We start from the raw sequence: 22,637 nt of genomic DNA on the forward strand, positions 1-22,637 counted from the left end.
AAAGGTCCTTGACTTTGCTTAATGAATAAACTATTGTTATTTAGTCTTGTTGGAGTGTTCCTTTGTGTCTGCATTTTCTCACTTCTCTGATTAAACTTATGCTTTGGCTAAAGTTTTTCCACAGACAAAAGGCAGGTTGAGGACATGGGGGGCAAGGACCATTGCGTCCTGCTCTGTTTCACCTTGGACCTCCGCATGGTCTAGCAGTGGTACAGGGACAGGGCTTGATGCCCCAGGGCTGTCCCTGTTCTGATTGGTCTGTTTTGATTGGTCAGTAGCCATGCCATTTGGATGAATATTTTGACTAATACTCCTAATTATATCCATTTGTTAAAGTTGTTTTGGGGGTTTTTTTCTGTTTTTTCGGCCACCCAGCTTGCAGGATCTTAGTTCCCCAACCAGGGATTGAACCCGGGGCCACGGCAGTGAAAGCGCTGAGTCCTAACCACTGGACCACCAGGGAATTCCCAAAATTGGTTTTAAAATTTAATTTCTACCATACCAAGAGTTCCCTGTGGGGAAATTCTGGTTTCAATTTTTAGAAAAAAGTTTGCTTGATTTGGAATTAGATAAAAAATGCTTTATGGTTTTCATTCAGGCTCACCTATCTATGAAATAATGGATGCCTCTCTATGGCTGAATGGTAGAGAGACAGCTGCTGTTTTCTTGTTTCAGGCATATATGGATACTCTCCAGACACAGTGGAGCTGGATTCTTCAGATCACCAAATGCATTGATGTTCATCTCAAAGAAAATGCTGCCTACTTTCAGGTTTTTATACCTAGTAATCATTTAATTGTCTTTTGGGTCTTCACAGCTTCTCTTCCGAATGTGTTTGAAAAAGCACTGAAAACAATCTTCACGCTATGGCGTGAATACTATTTATTGGTTTTTAGTTTAGAGGAGCACAGATTGGTCACCGATCATTCAAGTAGCCTCTTGCTCTCACATAAGTTAATACACTTTCTGCTCAAATTCTTTCCTTTAACCACCTATCAGATAGACTCGTAGGGAAGATAATCCTTGAAGTTGAAATACTAGGTGATGCTGCGTATTGAGTTGCTTTTAATTGACACGGGGTTACCCGCATCCTTAACAGTTTTTTGAAGAGGCCCAGTCGACGGAAGCCTACCTGAAGGGCCTCCAAGACAGCGTCAGGAAGAAGTACCTGTGTGACAAGACCATGCCCCTGCAGGGTCTGCTGGAGCAGATCAAGGTGTTGGAGGTACTGTCTCAGACCCAGGCCCTCACCCGGGAATAAAACAAATGCACCCACCGACTCAATTCAGATGATCTGCATTTGCATTGCTCTATAGAGCAACGAGTGCCCAAAGCTCAAGCAAGCATTGTCTTCATTTTCAGTGGCTTTTCTCAAAATACATTTCTTTGCACGATCAGCTGCTGTGGCACATTACTTCTGCTTCAGTAGTTATGGGTGCTCAGAACAAAACCAGAGAGAACACTGATGACTTAACGTGGAAATCCCTTCAGAAAAGCGTACTTCACATGTTGTCAGCATAGCCTTTTTGCAAAGTGATATTCTTTCCTGCCCACCTAATTCATGGCTGTGTTGCCTCTGTAGTGGCTTCTTATGAAAGGTACCTGTGGTCCCTGCAGACAGATGAATTGGTGGCTTTTTACAGCTAATGCAGCTACAGCGGTATCTAATTTATAATGTCATGATAGCTATAGTAATGCCATCTGAAGGTCTTATCTCACTTTCAGAGAGTATCTGTGTTCGAGTATGATTTTATTTGCAATTGCAGAAAGATTGGGAGAAAATCCTTGAAAACAAGCGCCAGGTGCAGAACTTGGTAAACAAGTCCAAGAGGATTGTGCAGCTGAAACCTCGGAACCCGGACTACAGAAGCAATAAACCCATTATTGTCAGGGCCCTCTGTGACTACAAACAGGACCAGGTGTGTACTCAGCTCGTCAGAATGCTGCCAAAGCTTTCCCTTGCTTTACCCATGGATTTTTGTCCAGGGCAGAATTTCATTTAGGTTTCAGTGAGCACCCTAGTAAATGTCTTTCTTTTGTATACAAAGTGGCAAGCTGTTGAAAAAATGCAGTGATTTTTGTTCTGAGTTGTTTCATAGTTGCAAATAAGTAGGACAATAGTTATTTTTAAACTATTCTAATTCTATTTTAAGACTTAAGCCTTCTTTTCATCCAATATGCAATTAGCATCTGTGATCCCTCTTTAAATTTCTGAAACTAAAAAAAAAAAAGAGAAACGTGGCCATTATGTAAAGGGAATGTCATTGCGGATTGTATGCATTAAATGAGCCACATCAGGTCTGTAGGTTCAGTGGTAAATACAAACATTTATGTAGAAAGATGACTTGTTTTTAGTCATTATTCGTGTAATTCCCACAGCTCTATTTTCTTATAAAAATTATGGAGGACTTAAGAAATAAAAAATGTGAGGAGTTGGTAAGATGGACGTTATAAAACAATGGAGTTTATTCTACCATGCAGAAATGGTTTTAGAACTTGGGTGGAGAGACGTAAGAAATCTAAAGGGAGATTGAAATACCTCCATGTCGAACTTGTTACATTTTAGTAGTTAAGATAGTTGGCATATTTTAAATACCCTTTTTTTTTTTTTTTTTTTTTTGTGATATGTGGGCCTCTCACTGTTGTGGCCTCTCCCGTTGCGGAGCACAGGCTCCGGACGCGCAGGCTCAGCGGCCATGGCTCACGGGCCCAGCCGCTCCGCGGCATGTGGGATCTTCCCAGACCGGGACACGAACCCGTGTCCCCTGCATCGGCAGGCAGACTCTCAACCACTGCGCCACCAAGGAAGCCCTAAATACCCATTTTAAGAAACTATATAGAGTTAATTTAGAAAAGAAGCTATTTAGATGCTGGAGTTAATTTAGGAAGTTATTTTTCTGGGGGCCTGATACCAAAATTTTTTTGTTTTTATTTAACAATTTTAAGAGCAAATGAATGAGACAAGTGACTCCCACTCACTGAAATCTACGATATAAAACACAAATTCACAAAAATAGAAAAGCCAGGGGGTGAGTTTTTGCTTTACTGAAGGATTGCTCCCTTCACCGGGGGACTTCCCTGGCTGTCCCCTGGAAAGTCACTCTACCTAATTTCCTTCAGACACACCTTGTAGGCTCACCTGTCTTATTTAAAGCATCAGTCATGTTGGGTTGTGTCAAGGTCAGCTTCAACTGAGGCAGAAAATACTAAGAGCAAAGCTGAAACAGCACATCATCACTGCTGCTGCTTCTGTTCTTGAGCAAAAAAGATAAAAATGTGGGCTCGTGGATAAAGCCAAAACACGGTGCTGCTTGCCTTGCAGAAAATCCTCCGCAAAGGGGACGAGTGTATCCTGAAGGACAATAACGAACGGAGCAAGTGGCACGTGACTGGCCCGGGGGGTGTGGACATGATCGTGCCCTCCGTGGGCCTCATCATTCCTCCGCCCAACCCTCTGGCTGTGGACCTCTCAAGCAAGTACGTCTTGAACTTCCTTCTGGCCATGACATGAACGCGGGTGGGGAGGAAATAGGGCAGACGCTGATACAAGACACTTAGACACACCGCTGCCTACTGCTTTCACCGCCCCCCAGAGGGGGACCCGGTGAAGGTCCCTTTGCATTGTCTTGAGGTTTTCTGTTGCAGATACTGTGGTTATCACGGGAAGATGAAAAAGAGTGTCTGACAGTAGAGGAGCTCCTTCTGGCCATGCACTTTAAAGACGTTGTTTTGAAATTCTTCTGCCTTTTAGACCATCAGTAGTTTGGCCTGTAGCCACAAATAGAAAATGCACTTAGCATCAGCATTTGACCATCAGTAGGTGGCGCATTCATTTGACAGATTGTCCAGGGCACATTCTTCCAAACCTTTTATGATGGAAGTCTTCAGCCCGCTCGGGGTGGGGGTGAGAGTAGCCCAATGAGCCCGTGTCCAAGCTCCAGCAGGCGTTCTGTGACCCGAGACCCATTTCTCACTGTTGCCTGCACGGCGCCAGACCTCTCTGTCAATTAAAACGTTGTTGACAAACAACCCAACAACCACAAATTGTACTGCCTGTTTTGACCAAAATGATTCCAATGTATCGAAACCCATGTCGGTCGTTGAGGGTGTACTTTTGGGTATTAGTCTAAATCCACTGAAATGTTGAATGTTTTGCAAATGCTCCATTCACCCATTGCTCTGTTAGTTCTCCTTTGAGTTTTCTGTGCCACTGGGGGAGCGTGGCCAGCTTTCCCGTTTGCGATGAACTTGCAGAGCCGGGCTAGCATGCTTTCCCTCTGTGCCTCCTAGGATCGAGCAGTACTATGAAGCCATCCTGGCCCTGTGGAACCAGCTCTACATCAACATGAAGAGCCTGGTGTCCTGGCACTACTGCATGATCGACATCGAGAAGATCAAGACCATGACCGTCGCCAAGGTACGTCCTCAGGAACCCCCGCTGCCTGGAGGGGCCCCCCGGCTGCTCCCTGAAGTGTAGTTTCTACCAGGCAAGCCTAGCTGTGCAGCTGATGCTTTTGTGTGTCAACAAGAGAGTCGGCTGAGCCTTCCCTAGCGGTTCTAGTCCGTCCAACACAGGATGGGAGAGATTCGCACCCGGCCGGTTAAGAGACAAACAGAAGTACTAATTAAAGTTACCGGACAAGCCAGAAGTCCCTGTGGAAAAGGCATGAGGTCCTGTGATGCTCAGGGTCCCACTCTCCTTAGATGTAATGGAAAGTGAGGGCATAGTTATTGAGTGGATAGCACAGAAGTAAAAGGTGGTGTTGAATTCTTGGAATCATTAGTTACCCTAGATCAGTGGTTTTCAGGTAGTGGCCCAAGAATCCAGGTGAGGGAGTCCTTTGGGATGACAGGGACAGCAGGGAGGAGAGGGGCAGGGAATGGGTACGTTTGGGGCTTCCCTTTACCCCTTTAACTCTTTTCAGTCAGAGCAGCTTTGCTGTGATCTGCTTGCCATTTGGGGCTTCTGAGTCCTATTTCCTTTGAGGAAGAAAATTCCATAGGAGGAAGAAAATTGACAACCCACTGCTATGGTTCTTAGGCGCAAGCTCTAAATCATCAAAGACCTTTTCTGTCTTAATGGGTCTCTGAGGGGCGTTGCCTCAAGCGCCACCAGAGTAGTGCATTTCCTGGGAAGCTTTCTTGGCCACGCTCTGGGGCCAAGAAAACACTCCCCGCCTGGTTTATTTCCAGCTGAAGACCATGCGGCAGGAAGATTACATGAAGACAATCTCTGACCTTGAGTTACGTTACCAAGACTTCATCAGAGACAGCCAAGGCTCGGAGATGTTTGGAGATGAAGACAAGAGGACAATACAGACCCAGTTCACGGACGCCCAGAAACACTACCAGACGCTGGTCATACAGCTCCCCGGCTGCTCCCAGCACCAGACAGGTAGGTTTAGAGCCACCTGTAGGTTTGCAGCCACCACACATGCCGTTTTCAAAAGAAAGTATGTCGTTTGCCAAAAACTAGTTGCAGAATCACTTCTTTGAAAGGTCGTACATCAAAAGTCATTGAGATGCTAGGTTTCAGAACCAAATTCAAAGGAAGTAGCGACACTTCCATGCAGCATGGATGTGTTTTTGAGGCCTTGCGCCCTTGTAGCCAAGAAGTCTCTGATTTTTGTGGTCCTAACATTTTTGCAGTAACCACAACTGAAATCACGCATCTTGGTCCCTGCCAAGCTGCCAACCATAATAAAGTAATTGAAACCAACAGAGAAAATGACAAGCAGGAAACGTTGTTGCTGATGGAGCTCCAGAAGATTCGCAGGCAGATGGAGCTCTGTGAGAGCAAAATGACCCTTAAAAACGTCCTTCTGGCAGATCAAGGGTCTGCACACCACATCACAGTGAAAATAAACGAGCTAAAGGTAGGTATCTGTTAACGTTTTGCTTGATTCTAGGTATATTTATATTGAACTGTGCAGTAGTAAAAAAGACCTCCTGGTTTAAATATTTATAAGCAAGAAACCTTCATTTTCAAGAAAAAAGGCTTCTGGCACAATTACCTTTTTTCTTTCCCATGCTGCCGAATCTGTGGAAAGATACCAGGCTGGGGATTAAACCACCTTTGCTGTTAGTTTGTGGGCCCCTCAGTCTGGCTGTAGTGTTTTTCCTTTTCTGCAATGTAGTACTTTGTAGATTTCAAAAGTTTTCACAAACATTAATTTGGCTTCTGCCTGAAACAACCTATGATGTGGGCTAGACAGGTAGAATGATCTTACTTGTAGACAGTAAGGGGTGGGCTAAGAGCTGCAAGCCATCTGCCAAGCTGGGACTGCAGCCCAGGTGTTTCAGCGTCAAGCTCAGTGATCTCTTCCGCTCAGCCAGGCCTGGGCACTGCACTGGAATCTCCGAGATACATATTCTAAGGAAGAGGGTCACAGTTACCCAGTGCTGGTAAGGCCTCCCTGATGAAGGACATGAAAGGTCAACTCTCACTGGAGTCGTTCACATTTTGTGGGCCTTTTGAGGACATGAATGACGGTGAGGAGCATACAGCTAAATCAAAAGCGTTTCCCTTCTTTTTGGACAGGGCTTAGAGAATGATTCTCAAGCAATCGCTCAAGTTCTCAACCAGCTGAAGGACATGCTAGCTAACTTCAGAGGTTCGGAAAAATATTGCTATTTGCAGAATGAGGTATTTGGATTGTTTCAGAAACTGGAAAATATCAATGGCGTTACAGACGGCTACTTAAATAGGTAAATGCGACTGACACTGACCTCAGATATTTGGCTTTTCTCAAGCTTCGTTTTGTGAGACTTCATTTGCTTTACGTGCTGGTTGCTGGACCTCTTGCCTTATGGTTTCTCTTTTCATTGAAGCCTCACTCACGTTCTTCTGTGCTTTTGAGAGAGGGTCCTCCAGCCTAGGGCGCCAATCCCATTGTTCTGAACTCCACTGTCTCTTCCAGCCAAGGCAGCCCCTAAAGGCCAGAACTTAGAATTCTTCCATTGATGCAAGATGGAGTTCTGAGTCATGAAAGAGGGAAAAAATGTATTGCTCCGTAACTTATAAAATAAGCAGAGTAAATTTTTATCTGCTTTCATATCGTTCCCTTTTATGAAGAGAGGCAAGAGCCCGAGAGAGTTTCCAAGTCTAATTATGTCGCTGACAATTTTATTTGCCTCTTTGGCCCCTGACAGCTTGTGCGTGTTGAGAGCACTCCTGCAGGCCATTCTCCAGGCAGAAGACATGCTGAAGGTTTACGAAGCCAAGCTTACTGAAGAGGAGACTGTTTGCCTGGATCTGGATAAAGTGGAAGCTTACCGCTGTGGACTGAAGGTAGGGAGAAGGGTTGAACAGCGAGCCGCCCGGTTGATGGGAAAGAATACAGGACTACCCAGTCCCCGGTGGTAGAGCTTCACTAAGTCTTCATGAGTTTGGAGGATTACTGGATTTCGTTGGCCACACGTGGTTGACATCAGCCGTTATCTCTAGAGCACTGTTGTCCAGGGAGTGTTGGCAGGACCTACGTGAGAAAGTCGTTTGTGGTGAGATTAGTCTGGGGAATGCGAGTTAAACACAGTTAAGCTGGTACTGTAGTACTTCTCAGAACCTTTAATACGTTAACAGGTTTTATAATTTTTCAGGAACGGAATGGAGTGTGATATGTAGCATTTCTCAAACTAATGTACACATCGAATCCTTTTTTTTTTAAATTTTTTTTAACCGAGTTGACGCAAGGAACTAGGTCACTGGCACAGACACAGGGAGATGCAGTCAGTAGATACATTTTCCTTGCAGTGTAGCATCAAGTGGGAATGAGGTTAATTTGTACTTTTTCTTTTTTTTTTTCCTACTGTGACAGAAAATTAAAAACGACTTGAACTTGAAGAAGTCCTTGTTGGCCACCATGAAGACAGAACTGCAGAAATCCCAGCACATCTACTCCCAGACCTCACAGCAGTATCCACTGTACGACCTGGACCTGGGCAAGTTCAGTGAAAAAGTCACACAGCTGACAGATCGCTGGCAAAGAATCGATAAACAGATAGACTACAGGTGTGCCAAGCTCCTTCCACACTTTCTTCCCATGTGGTTATTCCCAAGATAATGTCACTTGAAGTCTATCACTGTAAAAAACAGTGGTTTTGTTTTGTGTGTAAGTTCAGCATCCTGGGAACTCTCTTCACGCACTGGCAACTTTGTTGACAACAGGAAGAGAGTACATCCAGTAGCCGAGCTTGAATCAACCTGTGTCAGAGGCACTTCAGGTTCTTAGGGAAATAATGGAAGCCATTGATCAAGTTCTTTCGTGCCCTGTAAACTCCTATTATGACTGTTGGAAGGAGTAGCTCCTTTGAGGGAGCATTTTCCAAAAGTTTGTGAAAATTAAATCTTACACCGAAGAAATGCCTTCCTGCAAATGAGGGTTTAAAAACATCTCCTGAATCTTGCTTATAGTTTATTTTACTAGCAGTGCTTCTTAAAAAGATCTCTATTGGGGCCTCCCTGGTGGCGCAAGTGGTTGAGAGTCCGCCTGCCGATGCAGGGGATACGGGTTCGTGCCCCGGTCTGGGAGGATCCCATGTGCCGCGGAGCGGCTGGGCCCGTGAGCCATGGCCGCTGAGCCTGCGCATCCGGAGCCTGCGCATCCGGAGCCTGTGCTCCGCAACGGGGGAGGCCACAGCAGTGAGAGGCCCGCATACCGCAAAAAAAAAAAAAAAAAAAAAAAAAGATCTCTATTGATATATAATTCACATGCTCTGTAACTCACCCGCCAAAAGTGTCCAAGTCACTGGTTTTTAGTATATTCAGAATGTGTAACCATCACCACAATCTAAGTTTAGAACACTTTCATCACCCTAAAAAAAGAAACCCCATATCCACTGGCAGGCCCTCCCCATTTCCTCCCAACCCTCCAACCCCAAACAGCCACCATTCTACTTGCTGTCTCTATAGATTTGCCAATTATTCTGGACATTTCCTATAAATAGAAAGATACAATATGTGGTCCTTTGTGAATTTTTTTTTTCACTTAACATAATGTTTTCCAGGTTTATCCATGGTGTAGCATGTGTCAGTACTTCATTTCTTTTTATGACTGTATAATATTCCATTGTATGGCTATACCACCTTTTGTTTATTCTTTCATCAACTGATGGATATTTGGGTTGTTCCCAGTTTTTGGCTGTCGTGAAAAATGTTGCTACCAACATTCATGTATAATTTTTTGTGTGGATATGTGTTTTCAATTCTCTTGAGTACGTGCCAGGTGGAATTGCCGGGTCATTGGGTAACTCTGTGTTAAATACTTCTGCAGAGCAATAGTAATATTTAATAATTTTATTATCTCTGTTTGCCCCAGATTATGGGACCTGGAGAAACAAATCAAGCAACTGAGGAATTACCGTGATAACTATCAGACTTTCTGCAAATGGCTCTGTGATGCCAAACGCTGCCAGGATAACTTAGAATCCATGAAGTTTGGAGATTCCACCGTGGTCATGCGATTTTTGAATGAGCAGAAGGTATAAGGCAATTTGTCATTGCATAGATGTCACTGGGTGTAAGCTGTGTCTTCCTCTGGTTTTTGTAGCAGTACTTAGGTTTAAAATGATAAATTTTTAAAAACTTTATTGAAGTATAGTTGATTTACAGTGTTGTGTTAGTTTCAGGTGTACAACAAAGTGATTCAGTTATACATATATATACATTCTTTCTCATATTCTTTTCCATTATGGTTTATCACAGGATATTGAATATAGTTCCCTGTGCTACACACTAGGACCTTGTTGTTTGTCCATTCTGTGTATAATAGTTTACATCTGCTAACCCCAAACCCCCAGTCCATCCTTTCCCCCTGCCACCCTTGGCAACCACAAGTCTGTTCTTGCTGTCTGTGAGTCTGTTTCTGCTTCATAGGTAAGTTCACTTGTGTCATATTTTAGATTCCACAGATAAAGTGATATTATATGGTATTTGTCTTTGTCTTTCTGACTTACTGCCCTTAGTATGGTATTCTCTAGGTCCATCTATGTTGCTGCGAATGGCATTATTTCATTCTTTTTTATGGCTGAGTAGTATTCCAGCTGTGTCTGTATACCACATCTTCTTTATCTGTTCATCTGTCAATGGACATTTAGGTTGTTTCCATTTCTTGGCTATTGTAAATACTGCCACTGTGAACATGGGGATGCATGTATCTTTTCATGAAATGATAAATAATTACTATTACTAGTCCATTTTGTGAATGCTTAAATAGTGTCCAAAGGAAAAGCAATTGAGATATTTACAAAGAAATGCAGTTGTGAACATGGAAATAATGTAACGACCATCATAGTAAAGTATCTTTATAAATTGAGGTGATAGGACCAGAAAAGAGTGCCGGCCAGATAGTAACCTCTTAGATCATAAGAAGTTGAAGATGTTTCTTCTATTTTCTGAATAGAAAACATGCTCATCTCCTAAGGTTTAACTGTGAGACTATGGGGTCTGAACATGTAGTCATAAACTGAGGGGAAAAAAAAACAAGTAACAGTGGTTAAAGAGTGAAAAAAACATTTATTTTAAATATGTATACATTTTAACGTTTGTAAATATTTCCTTTTCTGTATAGAACTTGCACAGTGATATAAGTGGCAAACGAGACAAATCAGAAGAAGTACAAAAAATTGCCCAACTTTGTGCAAATTCAATTAAGGTATGTTCGTTTCACAAAGAATGTTGGTGTTTCATCAAGAATATTATTAACCGTGTTTGCTTCGGCAGCACGTATATTAAAATGAATGATACAGAGATTATCAGGCTGCCCTTGTGCAAGGATGATGCGCAAATTCATGAAGTGTTCCATACTTTTTTTATAAAAGAATATTATTAACTACATTATTTTCTGATTCACTTTAAAGATTACAAACTTCTTGAGGACAACGATTATTGTTTTTATATAATCTCTCGTGAACAAACTGTAAATGCTGTTATCCATTAGCTTGAATTGATTATACATTGGCAATATCTACGGGGATGGGCCGGTCTTCATCCTTTAGACTGGTGGTGTGTGCAGAGATCTCCATTTTGCATATAAAGTGGTGCTGCTTGGTTGAATAATGTCATATGATGCTTGGACACTAGCAGCACATGATGGCCTTTGGGGTTGGACATTAGAAGTACCGCTTGGTGATTTAAAGCTTGGGAACTGTAGCCATCGGTGACTCCTTTTAAGTCAGTTAAGTATGTTTTTCTGAAACGTCATTATTCTGCAGGATTATGAACTGCAGCTGGCGTCCTACACCTCAGGACTGGAAACTCTACTGAACATACCTATCAAGAGAACCATCGTTCAGTCTCCTTCTGGGATGATTCTGCAAGAGGTAATATGTCATGACCCACCTCTTAGAGCTCGCCCCTTCCTCTGCATCCTCTCTTTTCCCTGTCCCCTTCCAGTCTTCCCTACCCTCCCTGAATTCATCTCTTGCTATAGGGTATCCATTCAAAAACGTTTAATAGGTTATCCTCTCTCTAGTGTAAGTCATCGGCATAATGCCTTTTAGGAAATGATCAGTGAGAAGTCTGGGTCTGTTGCTCATATATTAGAATCTTTGCAGAAACTGGGCTTAAATTCTGGGTTTCGTGAGGGGGACATTTAAAGAGTGGAGAATATCCCGTCGATTTCTAAAAGACAACTTCTTTCAAAGGTGTCAGAGAACATCACCCATCAGATGGTTTAGGGGGAGCACCCTGGAGTGATGAGGATGCAGTGTAAGGTTTTTGGCCCTTTGTTTTCTTGTACTTTATTCTTTTATTGGGTTTTGGAATTAGCACAGGTGAAAGAAGGGAATTCACTCTTTAAGATATAATTGCACTATTGGATTGTTTTAGAAAACAGAATTGGTCAGCTTGCATAGGACTTCTTTTGAATGCAGTACCTTTGATGTTTCCTTGCACTTCTTTTCTCCAAGGCTGCAGATATGCATGCTCGGTACATAGAACTTCTTACAAGGTCTGGAGACTATTACAGATTCTTAAGTGAGATGCTGAAGAGTTTGGAAGATCTGAAGGTAATTTACTTTATTTCCTTGGAGGATCAGAAAAGAAAATAGAATGGAACGTAATTATTACTGCCTTGTTATAACATGAATTTGGACATACTCATTGGTAAAACTGTCTTTCCTCTAAACAGTTAGTATAATATAGTTTATTCATAAATCAGGTGTCAGTCCTTTTCTCCAGTACACTGCTCGGAATGCACTCAGGTAATATTTTCAACATGATAGCTATTTTACCTTGCCGTAACCCCCAGTAATTTCATTTCATGTTTGGTCAAGGAATTTGCGTTCTTTCTTTCTTTGTGTTAAATTAAGAAGAACACCCAGGACTAGCTGGAATTGAATTTTCCATGTCGAGTGATTGTTTAATTTACTCCTCATTTCTAATATTTGAATTGAGTTTATATGGAAACTTACTTGATACCTGGAAATAAAGGAAACATAATTTAGGAAATCATAAGCTTTTGGTCTTGGAAGTTCCCTCATTCACAGATGAGGAAGCTGAAACTCAGAGAGGGTAGATCCCTTACTAAGATCACGCAAGCAGTTGACGGAAGAATTATGACAAGAATACAGATGTCTTGAATTTTTTGTCTAGTAGCTTTTGCCTTGTATCAGGGTCTACGTGTGTGCTCGTGTGTGCCTGCTTGTCTGTGTGTGTGCAGGTGTGTAACAGGAAGTGAGAAAGCACGCTGGTCTGGGGGGGAGGAAGTACCACTTCTTTCTTATGATGTGAGGCGTCTTTCTTTCAACATGCTTTCTGATTTCCCTTCCACAGCTGAAAACTACCAAGATTGAAGTTTTGGAAGAGGAGCTCAGGCTGGCCCGAGACGCCAACTCTGAAAACTGCAATAAGAACAAATTCCTGGATCAGAACCTGCAGAAATACCAGGCGGAGTGTTCCCAGTTCAAAGCAAAGCTCGTGAGCCTGGAGGAGCTGAAGAGACAGGCTGAGCTGGATGGCAAGTCAGCCAAGCAAAATCTAGACAAGTGCTACAGCCAAATCAAAGAGCTCAATGAGAAGATCACCCGGCTGACTTACGAGATTGAGCATGAAAAGCGAAGCAGAAAAACCGTGGAAGACAGGTTTGATCAACAGAAGAACGACTATGACCAGCTGCAGAAAGCGAGGCAGAGTGAGAAGGAGAGCCTTGGCTGGCAGAAGATAGAGTCTGAGAAAGCCATCAAGGAGAAGGAGTTCGAGATAGAGAGGTTGAGGGCTCTTCTGCAGGAGGAGGGTACCCGGAAGAGAGAATATGAAAATGAGCTGGCAAAGGTAAGAAACCACTATAATGAGGAAATGAGTAATTTAAGGAACAAGTACGAAACAGAGATTAACATCACAAAGACTACCATCAAGGAGATATCCACGCAAAAAGAGGATGATTCCAAAAACTTCCAAAACAAGCTCGACAGGTTCTCGAAGGAGAATCGAGATCTGAAGGATGAGATTGTCCGGCTCACCGAAAGCATCCTGCAGACCACAGAGCAGCGGAGGCGGGCAGAAGAGGATGCCCTGCAGCAGAAGGCCTGTGGCTCCGAGATGCTGCAGAAGAAGCAGCATCTGGAAATGGAGCTGAAGCAGGTCATCCAGCAGCGCTCCGAGGACAGCGCCAGGCACAAGCAGTCCCTGGAGGAGGCTGCCAAGACCATCCAGGACAAAAACAAGGAGATCGAAAGACTCAGAGCTGAGTTTCAGGGGGAGGCCAAGCGCCGCCGGGAATATGAGAATGAACTGGCTAAGGTAAGGAACAATTACGATGAGGAAATCATTAGCTTAAAGAACCAGTTCGAGACGGAGATCAACATCACCAAGACGACCGTCCACCAGCTCACCCTGCAGAAGGAGGAGGACACCGGTGGCTACCGAGCCCAGATAGACACCCTCACCAGGGAAAACCAGAGCCTCTTGGAAGAAGTAACAAAGCTGAAGAACGCTCTAGCCCAGACCACGGAGAAACTCAGAAGGGTCGAAGAGAACGTCCAGCAGCAAAAGGCTGCGGGCTTGGAGATGTCGCAGCGGAAACAGCAGCTGGAGGTGGAGCTGAAGCAGGTCACACAGGTGCGGGTGGAAGAGAGCACACGGTACAGGCAGTCTTTGGATGATGCCGCCAAGACGATCCAGGATAAAAACAAGGAGATAGAGAGGCTAAAGCAGCTGACAGAGACGGAAGCAAAGCAACGCAAGTGTCTGGAGGACGAGAATGCCAAGTGGCAGAGGGCGCAGTGTGAGCTGCAGAAAGCCTACAGCAGCGCCACGGAGACGATCAGCAAACTGAAGGTGCAGGAACAGGAGCTGATGTGCCTGAGGACGGACTACGAGCGGGTGTCCCAGGAGAGGACCGTCAGGGACCAGGACATCGCCCGCTTCCAGAGCTCCCTGAAGGAGCTGCAGCTGCAGAAGCAGAAGGCAGAGGAGGAGCTAGTGTGGCTGAAGCAGGCGGCCTCCGAGGACTCCTGCAGGAGGAAGAAGCTAGAGGACGAGCTGGAGGCCCTGCGGGGGTCCCTGAAGGAGCAGGCAATCCAGGTCACCAGCCTGACCCAGCAGCTGGAGCAGGCGTCCGTCGTCAAACAGAGGAGCGAGGACGAGCTGCGGCAGCAGCGGGACGCGCTGGACGGCCACCTGCGGGAGAAGCAGAGGACCCAGGACGAGCTACGCAGGCTGGCCTCCCAGGTCGAGGCCCTGCAGCGGCAGCTGCCGCAGGAGCGGGAGAACGCCAGGCAGGCGCAGCTGCGGAGCGAGCACTTCCAGAAGGCCATTGAGGACAAGAGCAGGAGCCTGAACGAGAGCAGGCTCGAAATCGAGAGGCTGCAGTCGCTGACCGAGAACCTCACCAAGGAGCACCTGCTGCTTGAGGGGGAACTGCGGAACCTCCGGCTGGAGTATGATGACCTCCGGCAGAGGCGCAGCGAGGCTGAGCACGACAAAGACGCCACCATCTTGGAGCTCCAGAGCCAGCTGCAGATCAGCAACACCCGGACCCTGGAGCTGCAGGGCCTGATTAATGATTTACATAGAGAGAGGGAAAATTTGAGACAGGAAATTGAGAAATTCCAAAAGCAGGCGTTAGAGGTATTCACAAATATTTGATCGCTGCTTCACTTCCTCTCAACTAATTCCCTCCACGGTCCTCCCAGCTGAGCTGTGCTCTTGATGCTGGGCTGGATGCTTGCACACGTCTCACTTTTCTTTTTGATGCTGTGCTGCTGTCTGTCCTAATCCACACATGGCTTCAGGGTAATTTCAGTGCCGTTTGCCCTTCTCTTCTACCCCCACATCAAGTGCCCATCCCCGTCCCTGTGTAACCCGCACTTGGCTCTGCTTTTCCAGCTTTGGCTGGGGTGTAACATCTGAGATCACTTCCTCTCAGTGTTCCACTCTCTTTTCTAGAAGGTGGCTCTTTGTGAGCTGTGACATAACATTTGTAATTAAAGTTTTCCTAAATAAAAGCCACATTAAATGGGTTTTCTGTGCAGTTTTAAAATCACTTTCTTGCTTGCTTATGTGACTTTTCTGCATGCATTATTCTCTGCTCTTTTCATCGTGGCCCTAATATGCTTCTTTTTGTTTGACTTTTCTTCTTTAAACCCCTAATTAAAACACTTAACCTCTTTGACTTCTAATACGTTTGACTTCTGTAGACAATATTTGTGTGGGGCTGGGTGAGGGGTGTGTGTATGTCCGTAGATTTGTATTGCTTTATTAAACATGTGAGTATAGCTGTAACAGGTGAAATGTAGGTACAGCAGGTGGGATAACCTGGAATAAAACTCCCCATATCTGTTCAAACCATAATTACTATTAAGATTGTAAGCCAGGTGTACAACTGCTCCTGTTTCCTTCTGTGGAAAAATATAGAAAGTACAGAAGCCATTTATCAAAGTGGCAACATGTATCTACAGAATTTTTTTCAGGAACTTGTAAGATAACAAAGTTAACAGTATACTCAAGGGAAAGAAAAGGGCGGATAAGTAAATATACTTTTTTAAAAAATATAGGAAAAGAAGTTAAATGATAATGGTCCTGTGATATGATCACATCATTATTTTTTCCCATTTCGTTCTTTTTTTGCATTCTAGGCATCTAATAGGATTCAGGAATCCAAGAATCAGTGCTCGCAGGTGGTGCAGGAGAGAGAGAGCCTCCTGGTGAAAATCAAAGTTCTGGAGCAAGACAAGGTCAGGCTGCAGAGGCTGGAGGATGAGCTGAATCATGCCAAAGTGACCCTCGAGGCAGAAAGCAGGGTGAAACAGCGCCTGGAGTGTGAAAAACAGCAGATCCAGAATGACCTGAACCAGTGGAAAACGCAGTGTTCCCGCAAAGAGGAGACTGTTAGGAAGGTAGAGTCCGAAAGAGAAAAGAGCGAGAGAGAGAAGAACAGCCTTAGGAGTGAGATTGAAAGACTCCAGGCGGAGATCAAGAGGATCGAGGAGAGGTGCCAGCGGAAGCTGGAGGATTCCAGCAGGGAGACCCAGTCCCAGCTGGAGACAGAGCGCTCCCGGCTTCAGAGGGAAATTGACAAACTCAAGCAGCGCCCGTATGGGTCCCACCGCGAGACCCAGACTGAGTACGAGTGGTCCGTTGACTCCTCGAAGCTGGTGTTTGACGGACTGAGGAAGAAGGTGACGGCGTTGCAGCTGTACGAGTGCCAGCTGATCGACAAAACAACCCTGGACAAACTGCTGCAGGGGAAAAAGTCAGTGGAAGAAGTTTCTTCTGAGATCCAGCCTTTCCTTCGGGCAGCAGGAGCTATCGCTGGAGCTTCCATTTCCCCTAAGGAGAAATACTCTTTGGTAGAGGCCAAGAGAAAGAAATTGATCACCCCAGAATCCACAGTCATGCTTCTGGAGGCCCAGGCAGCCACTGGTGGTATAATTGATCCCCACAGGAACGAGAAGCTGACTGTGGACAGCGCCATAGCTCGGGACCTCATCGACTTCGATGACCGCCAGCAGATATACACAGCAGAGAAAGCTGTCACTGGGTTTGATGACCCATTTTCAGGCAAGACGGTATCTGTGTACGAAGCCATCAAGAAAAATTTGATTGATCGGGAAATGGGAATGCGTCTGCTGGAAGCCCAGATTGCTTCAGGGGGTGTGGTGGACCCTGTGAACAGCGTCTTTTTGCCGAAAGATGTAGCCTTGGCTCGTGGGCTGATTGACAGAGATCTGTATCGGGCCCTGAACGATCCCCGAGACAGTCAGAAGAACTTCGTGGATCCGGTCACGAAAAAGAAGGTCGGTTACATGCAGCTGAAGGAAAGGTGCAGAATCGAACCGCACACCGGTCTGCTGCTGCTGTCAGTACAGAAGAGAAGTATGTCCTTCCAGGGAATCAGACAACCCGTGCCCCTCTCCGAGCTGGTTGATTCCGGTATATTGAGACCATCCACTGTCAATGAACTGGAATCAGGTCAGATTTCTTATGATGAGGTTGGTGAGAGAATTAAGGAATTCCTTCAGGGTTCAAGCTGCATCGCAGGCATCTACAGTGAGACCACAAAACAGAAGCTTGGCATTTACGAGGCCATGAAAATTGGCTTGGTCCGACCCGGTACTGCTCTGGAGCTCCTGGAAGCGCAAGCAGCTACTGGCTTCATGGTGGATCCTGTTAAAAACTTGAGGTTACCAGTGGAGGAAGCCTACAAAAGAGGTCTGGTGGGCATCGAGTTCAAGGAGAAGCTCCTGTCTGCGGAACGAGCTGTCACCGGCTACAACGACCCTGAAACAGGAAACACCATCTCCTTGTTCCAAGCCATGAACAAGGAACTCATCGAAAAGGGCCACGGCATTCGCTTGTTGGAAGCACAGATTGCGACCGGTGGGATCATCGACCCGAAGGAAAGCCACCGCCTGCCCGTGGACATCGCGTACAAGAGGGGCTACTTCAATCAGGAGCTCAATGAGATTCTCTCGGATCCAAGCGATGATACGAAAGGATTCTTTGACCCAAACACCGAAGAAAACCTTACGTATCTGCAACTGAAAGAAAGGTGCATTAAGGATGAGGAAACGGGGCTGTGTCTTCTGCCCCTGAAAGACAAGAAGAAACAGGTGCAGACGTCACAAAAGAATACCCTCAGGAAGCGCAGAGTGGTCATAGTTGACCCGGAAACCAACAAGGAGATGTCTGTCCAGGAGGCCTACAAGAAGGGCCTCATAGATTATGAAACCTTCAAAGAACTGTGTGAGCAGGAGTGCGAGTGGGAAGAAATAACCATCACTGGATCGGACGGCTCCACCCGGGTGGTCCTGGTAGACAGGAAGACGGGCAGTCAGTATGATGTTCAAGATGCAATTGACAGGGGCCTCATTGACAGGAAGTTCTTTGACCAGTACCAGTCCGGCAGCCTCAGCCTCACTCAGTTTGCTGATATGATCTCCTTGAAGAATGGTGTCGGCAACAGCAGTGGCACCGGGTGTGGCGTCAGCGATGATGTCTTCAGCAGCTCGCGACATGAGTCCTTAAGCAAGATTTCCAGCGTCAGGAATTTAACCATAAAGAGCAGGTCTCTGTCCGAACCCCTGGAAGAATCAAGCCCCATCGCGGCCATCTTCGACACGGAAAACCTGGAGAAGATCTCCATTACAGAAGGGATAGAGCGGGGTATTGTTGACAGCATCACTGGGCAGAGGCTTCTGGAGGCTCAGGCCTGCACGGGCGGCATCATCCACCCAACCACTGGGCAGAAGCTGCCCCTCCAGGATGCCGTCTCCCAGGGCGTGATCGACCAGGATATGGCCACCAGGCTGAAACCTGCTCAGAAAGCCTTCCTCGGCTTTGAAGGAGTGAAGGGAAAGAAGAAGATGTCGGCAGCAGAGGCAGTGAAAGAAAAGTGGCTCCCCTATGAGGCTGGCCAGCGCTTCCTGGAGTTCCAGTACCTCACGGGGGGCCTGATAGACCCCGAGGTGCAAGGGAGGATAAGCATGGAAGAAGCCATCAGAAAGGGGTACATCGACGGCCGGGCAGCGCAGAGGCTGCAAGACCCCAGCAGCTTCGGCAAGATCCTGACCTGCCCCAAAACCAAGTTGAAAATATCCTATAAGGATGCCATGAATCGCTCCATGGTGGAAGACATCACCGGCCTGCACCTTCTGGAGGCCGCCTCGGTCTCCTCCAAGGGCCTTCCCAGCCCTTATAACATGTCTTCTGCCCCAGGCTCCCGCTCCGGCTCCCGCTCCGGCTCCCGATCTGGTTCCTGCAGTGGGTCCCGGAGAGGAAGCTTCGATGCAACGGGGAGTAATTCCTACACCTACACCTGCTCCTTTAGCAACAGCTCTATTGGGCACTAGTAGTCGGTTGGAAATGGTTGCTAGACCTTGGCTTTCATTTATATGAATTTTCACTTTACTAAATAATAGAAAAAGAAAACCTTGTGCTTGTAGGATAGTGATAGAACTTTCTAGGCTTAAGAAAACGTAGCCATGGGGGGAATCAAATGGTAAAGGCTGTTCTGGCTTTTTATCTTCTTAGCTTACCTGAACTAATGTCATACACTGGATGTAGTGTATAGCTGTAAGGAAAACACAAATTGAATCTAGAGTTTGTTTCTTCTCTTCTGTCTTTAGAGTTTTGGGTGATGCTTCTTGAACTTCTTATGGCCTATAATCCAGATTTCTGTTCTTGGAGATAAAAATTGAATTGACCTTGTAGTCATCAGTCTGTGTCTCATCTAAATATTTCCATTTTCTGTTTGAGGAGAAAATTACCCTACCCCCCCCCCCGCTCCCCCCAACAAAAAGAATCCCCCTCAAAGCCAAGCATTTTGGAATGAGTCTCCTTGGATTGCATGACCCATATACTCTTAAGTGTACCTGTTTGGTTTGGTATTAATTTGACTGTATGTGCATGATAGTAGCAATCATTGCTGTTCTTTGGTCAAAGTTTTCTGTTTATTTTGCTTGTTCTTTTCTATGTACTTTCAAAGGTGTCTTTATGAAGTTCGCTATTCTGGCAATAAAGTTTTAGACATTTGAAGTTTTTGCGTTTTGATTTAATAATATGTTCATACACACAAGGGCATTTAGCAGAAGCTTTTTGTTTATTGTAAAATGTGTCTGGGCCTCCCTGGTGGCGCAGTGGTTGGGAGTCCGCCTGCCGATGCAGGGGACGCGGGTTCGTGCCCCGATCCCGGAGGATCCCACGTGCCGCGGAGCGGCTGGGCCCGCGAGCCATGGCCGCGGGGCCTGTGTGTCCGGAGCCTGTGCTCCGCAACGGGAGAGGCCACAGCAGTGAGAGGCCCGCGTACAGCAAAAAAAAAAAAAAAAAAAAAAAATGTGTCTGAAACTGTTTACTAAATATCTATGAAGAAATACCATTTAAAAACTGTTCTAGTTCTGAATTCTTGTTAGAAGTTGGTCTTCTGAAGGTAGTTTTTTCAACATTTATGTACCAGGTAGAGTCCTTGAAAGAAGCCTGTGTAAGGAGGCCAGGCAAGAGGTCAATACCCACTTCTGGCGTATTCTGGACAGTGAATAGCATGGGGAGAAGTCACTGTCATACCCTTTAAAAAACATGAAGTGGCTAAGATCCCATTTTGGGTAGCCTTAAACTACATGGTTGCATTTTTGTCCCCAAAGAGGAGGGAATTGACCTTGAATCTATGAAACCGATTCCTGAAGAGTTCTTGGTTCTCTGCTGAAGGACAACGAAATATAAGCCTATTCGTTGGATCAAAGAAAACTTCTGAAATTCAGCCATTTGTTATTAAATTAATAATACTTTACTGAATGCCTGGTATGTCTAGTAGTGGGCTGGGTACAATGAGGATTCAGTAGAGTTTATAAGACCCTGACTTCAAGGCACGTACAGTCTGGATGGGTACAGAAGACACATGTAAAACAATGAGTGGGACAACTTTCATATATCAGAAGCATATATTAATACAATCAGACACATTTGATGGTACAATAGAAACTAGGAAGACAAATGAAATGCTAATTGTGTAGAACAAAAACGATCATGCTCTAGATAATCCTTAACTTATTGGGGGGGCTTTTGGTACTTAGGGTGAAAACAGCACTCGTTTCTTCCTTACCTCGTCTCTCTTTTTCTTCCTCTTGGCCCCCTCCCAATTTGGAGGATTTGTTATTAATTTCATTCACTGAATATTGAGTTCTGTGTGCCACACATGGTCCAGAAGCTGTGGATCTAATGGGAGAAGTACCTGGTACAAAAATAGCCCTTGTAGTTTAAAAGGAAGGAAAGTGCATGGGAAATGCTATGTTGAAGGAAATGAAGGAGGATCCTTACGCCAGAGCTGGGGGGCTGCATTAGCTCGGGCTGCTGTGATGAGATACCACAGAGCCGGTGGCTTAAACAAACATTGATTTTCTTATAGTTCTGGAGGTCAGAAGTCCAAGGTCAAGGTAGATGCCACCAGGGTTGGTTTCTGGTGAGAGCTCTCTTCCGGGCTAACAGGCAGTGAAGGAGCTCTGGCATCTCTTCCTCAACTTAGAAGGACACTAGTTCTGTCACATGAGGGCCCCACCCATATGACCTCATTTAACCTTAATTACCTCTCCAAATACAGTCACATTGGGGGTTTGGACTTTGAATTTTGGAGGGGACAGAATTCAGCCCAGAATAGAGGTCTAACCTAGAACGGGGGTCAGGAGACCTCTTTAGGAAAATGGTGATTGGACAGATTAACAGGAATCGATGGAAAGGAGTTCTTCAGGTTGATCTGGTACACCCCCTCCAAGCTGCTGCCAGAGTGGTCATTAAGCTGTGAAATGAGAGGGCTGGATCCTGGAGAGAGGGCATACTTGACCTGGGCTGAGTTTTTTTTTTTTTTCTTTTTGCTGTATGCGGGCCTCTCACTGTTGTGGCCTCTCCCGTTGCGGAGCACAGGCTCCGGATGCGCAGGCCCAGCGGCCATGGCTCACGGGCCCAGCCGCTCCGCGGCATATGGGATCCTCCCAGACCGGGGCACGAACCCGTATCCCCTGCATCGGCAGGCGGACTCTTAACCACTGCGCCACCAGGGAGGCCCCTGGGCTGAGTTTTGATCTGGTTCACGTATACTGTACATTCACAGAAAAGGGAACTGTATATGGAAATTTTCGAAAACAGTCATCACTTCACGCCCAAAAATAGACTCACATTTTCCAGGAGGCTTAACAAACTATGTAACTGCAAACAAAAAGTAAGGATGCTGTGGGCAGAGTATGAATAGACTGCTTCTCGCCACACATTCACTTGTAGCTACTGGCCTGTTTCCATATTATCACCTTTATTTGTGTGTGTGTGTAAGAACTGCTATTTGCTTTTGAGAATAGTTGTTCACAAAAGTATACTCCACTGTATACTGCCTGATGGAAGCAAGTGCAAAGGAAAGCAAAGATTTGGCATCAGGCTTGAAAAAAAAATAAGAGGGATTAGATTCTGGTAGTTAAAACCATTTGGGGAACCAAAAGGGCTAGTTCCGGGTCTTGGGTAGGAAATGTACAGAGTAAACTTGGGTTAATCAAAGCAGGGAAGTACTTGAGGACTAACAGGAATGTGTCAAAGAGACACAGGTGGTTATAGTGGTTTCCAGTGGTCAAACTTGGGACCATTTGAGCATCAACAAGAATTACGATGGTTAAAAAAAAAAATTAAGTCCAGGATACAGGATGGAAATGGACATTGATTATTA

The 22,637-nt window shown here is 45.5% G+C and overlaps 1 protein-coding gene and 1 non-coding gene across 4 annotated transcripts in view; both read left to right on the top strand.

The window, feature by feature from the left end:
* The window catches only part of DSP (desmoplakin), a 42,393-nt gene extending 22,418 nt beyond the window's left edge, over positions 1 to 19,975 (top strand). For 2 of the 3 annotated variants that reach the window (XM_060111127.1, XM_060111129.1), the window contains exons 9-24: positions 676 to 771; positions 1,100 to 1,225; positions 1,767 to 1,919; positions 3,323 to 3,477; positions 4,291 to 4,417; positions 5,194 to 5,395; positions 5,650 to 5,876; positions 6,542 to 6,708; positions 7,153 to 7,291; positions 7,818 to 8,011; positions 9,318 to 9,480; positions 10,569 to 10,652; positions 11,212 to 11,319; positions 11,908 to 12,006; positions 12,773 to 15,067; positions 16,075 to 19,975. In XM_060111127.1, the coding sequence (XP_059967110.1) occupies positions 676 to 771; positions 1,100 to 1,225; positions 1,767 to 1,919; positions 3,323 to 3,477; positions 4,291 to 4,417; positions 5,194 to 5,395; positions 5,650 to 5,876; positions 6,542 to 6,708; positions 7,153 to 7,291; positions 7,818 to 8,011; positions 9,318 to 9,480; positions 10,569 to 10,652; positions 11,212 to 11,319; positions 11,908 to 12,006; positions 12,773 to 15,067; positions 16,075 to 19,290 (7,551 nt within the window). In that variant the 3' untranslated portion in view covers positions 19,291 to 19,975. The remainder of the gene's footprint in view (positions 1 to 675; positions 772 to 1,099; positions 1,226 to 1,766; positions 1,920 to 3,322; positions 3,478 to 4,290; positions 4,418 to 5,193; positions 5,396 to 5,649; positions 5,877 to 6,541; positions 6,709 to 7,152; positions 7,292 to 7,817; positions 8,012 to 9,317; positions 9,481 to 10,568; positions 10,653 to 11,211; positions 11,320 to 11,907; positions 12,007 to 12,772; positions 15,068 to 16,074) is intronic. The other variant, XM_060111130.1, reaches the window with a different exon arrangement.
* On the top strand, positions 10,705 to 10,808 carry LOC132498048 (U6 spliceosomal RNA). Its single transcript, XR_009533671.1, has one exon. It is a non-coding gene; the product is annotated as a U6 spliceosomal RNA (small nuclear RNA).
* Positions 19,976 to 22,637: the final 2,662 nt, after the last annotated feature.

This window comes from Mesoplodon densirostris, chromosome 10 (genome assembly GCF_025265405.1).
Source record: "Mesoplodon densirostris isolate mMesDen1 chromosome 10, mMesDen1 primary haplotype, whole genome shotgun sequence".
Taxonomy (NCBI): domain Eukaryota; kingdom Metazoa; phylum Chordata; class Mammalia; order Artiodactyla; family Ziphiidae; genus Mesoplodon; species Mesoplodon densirostris.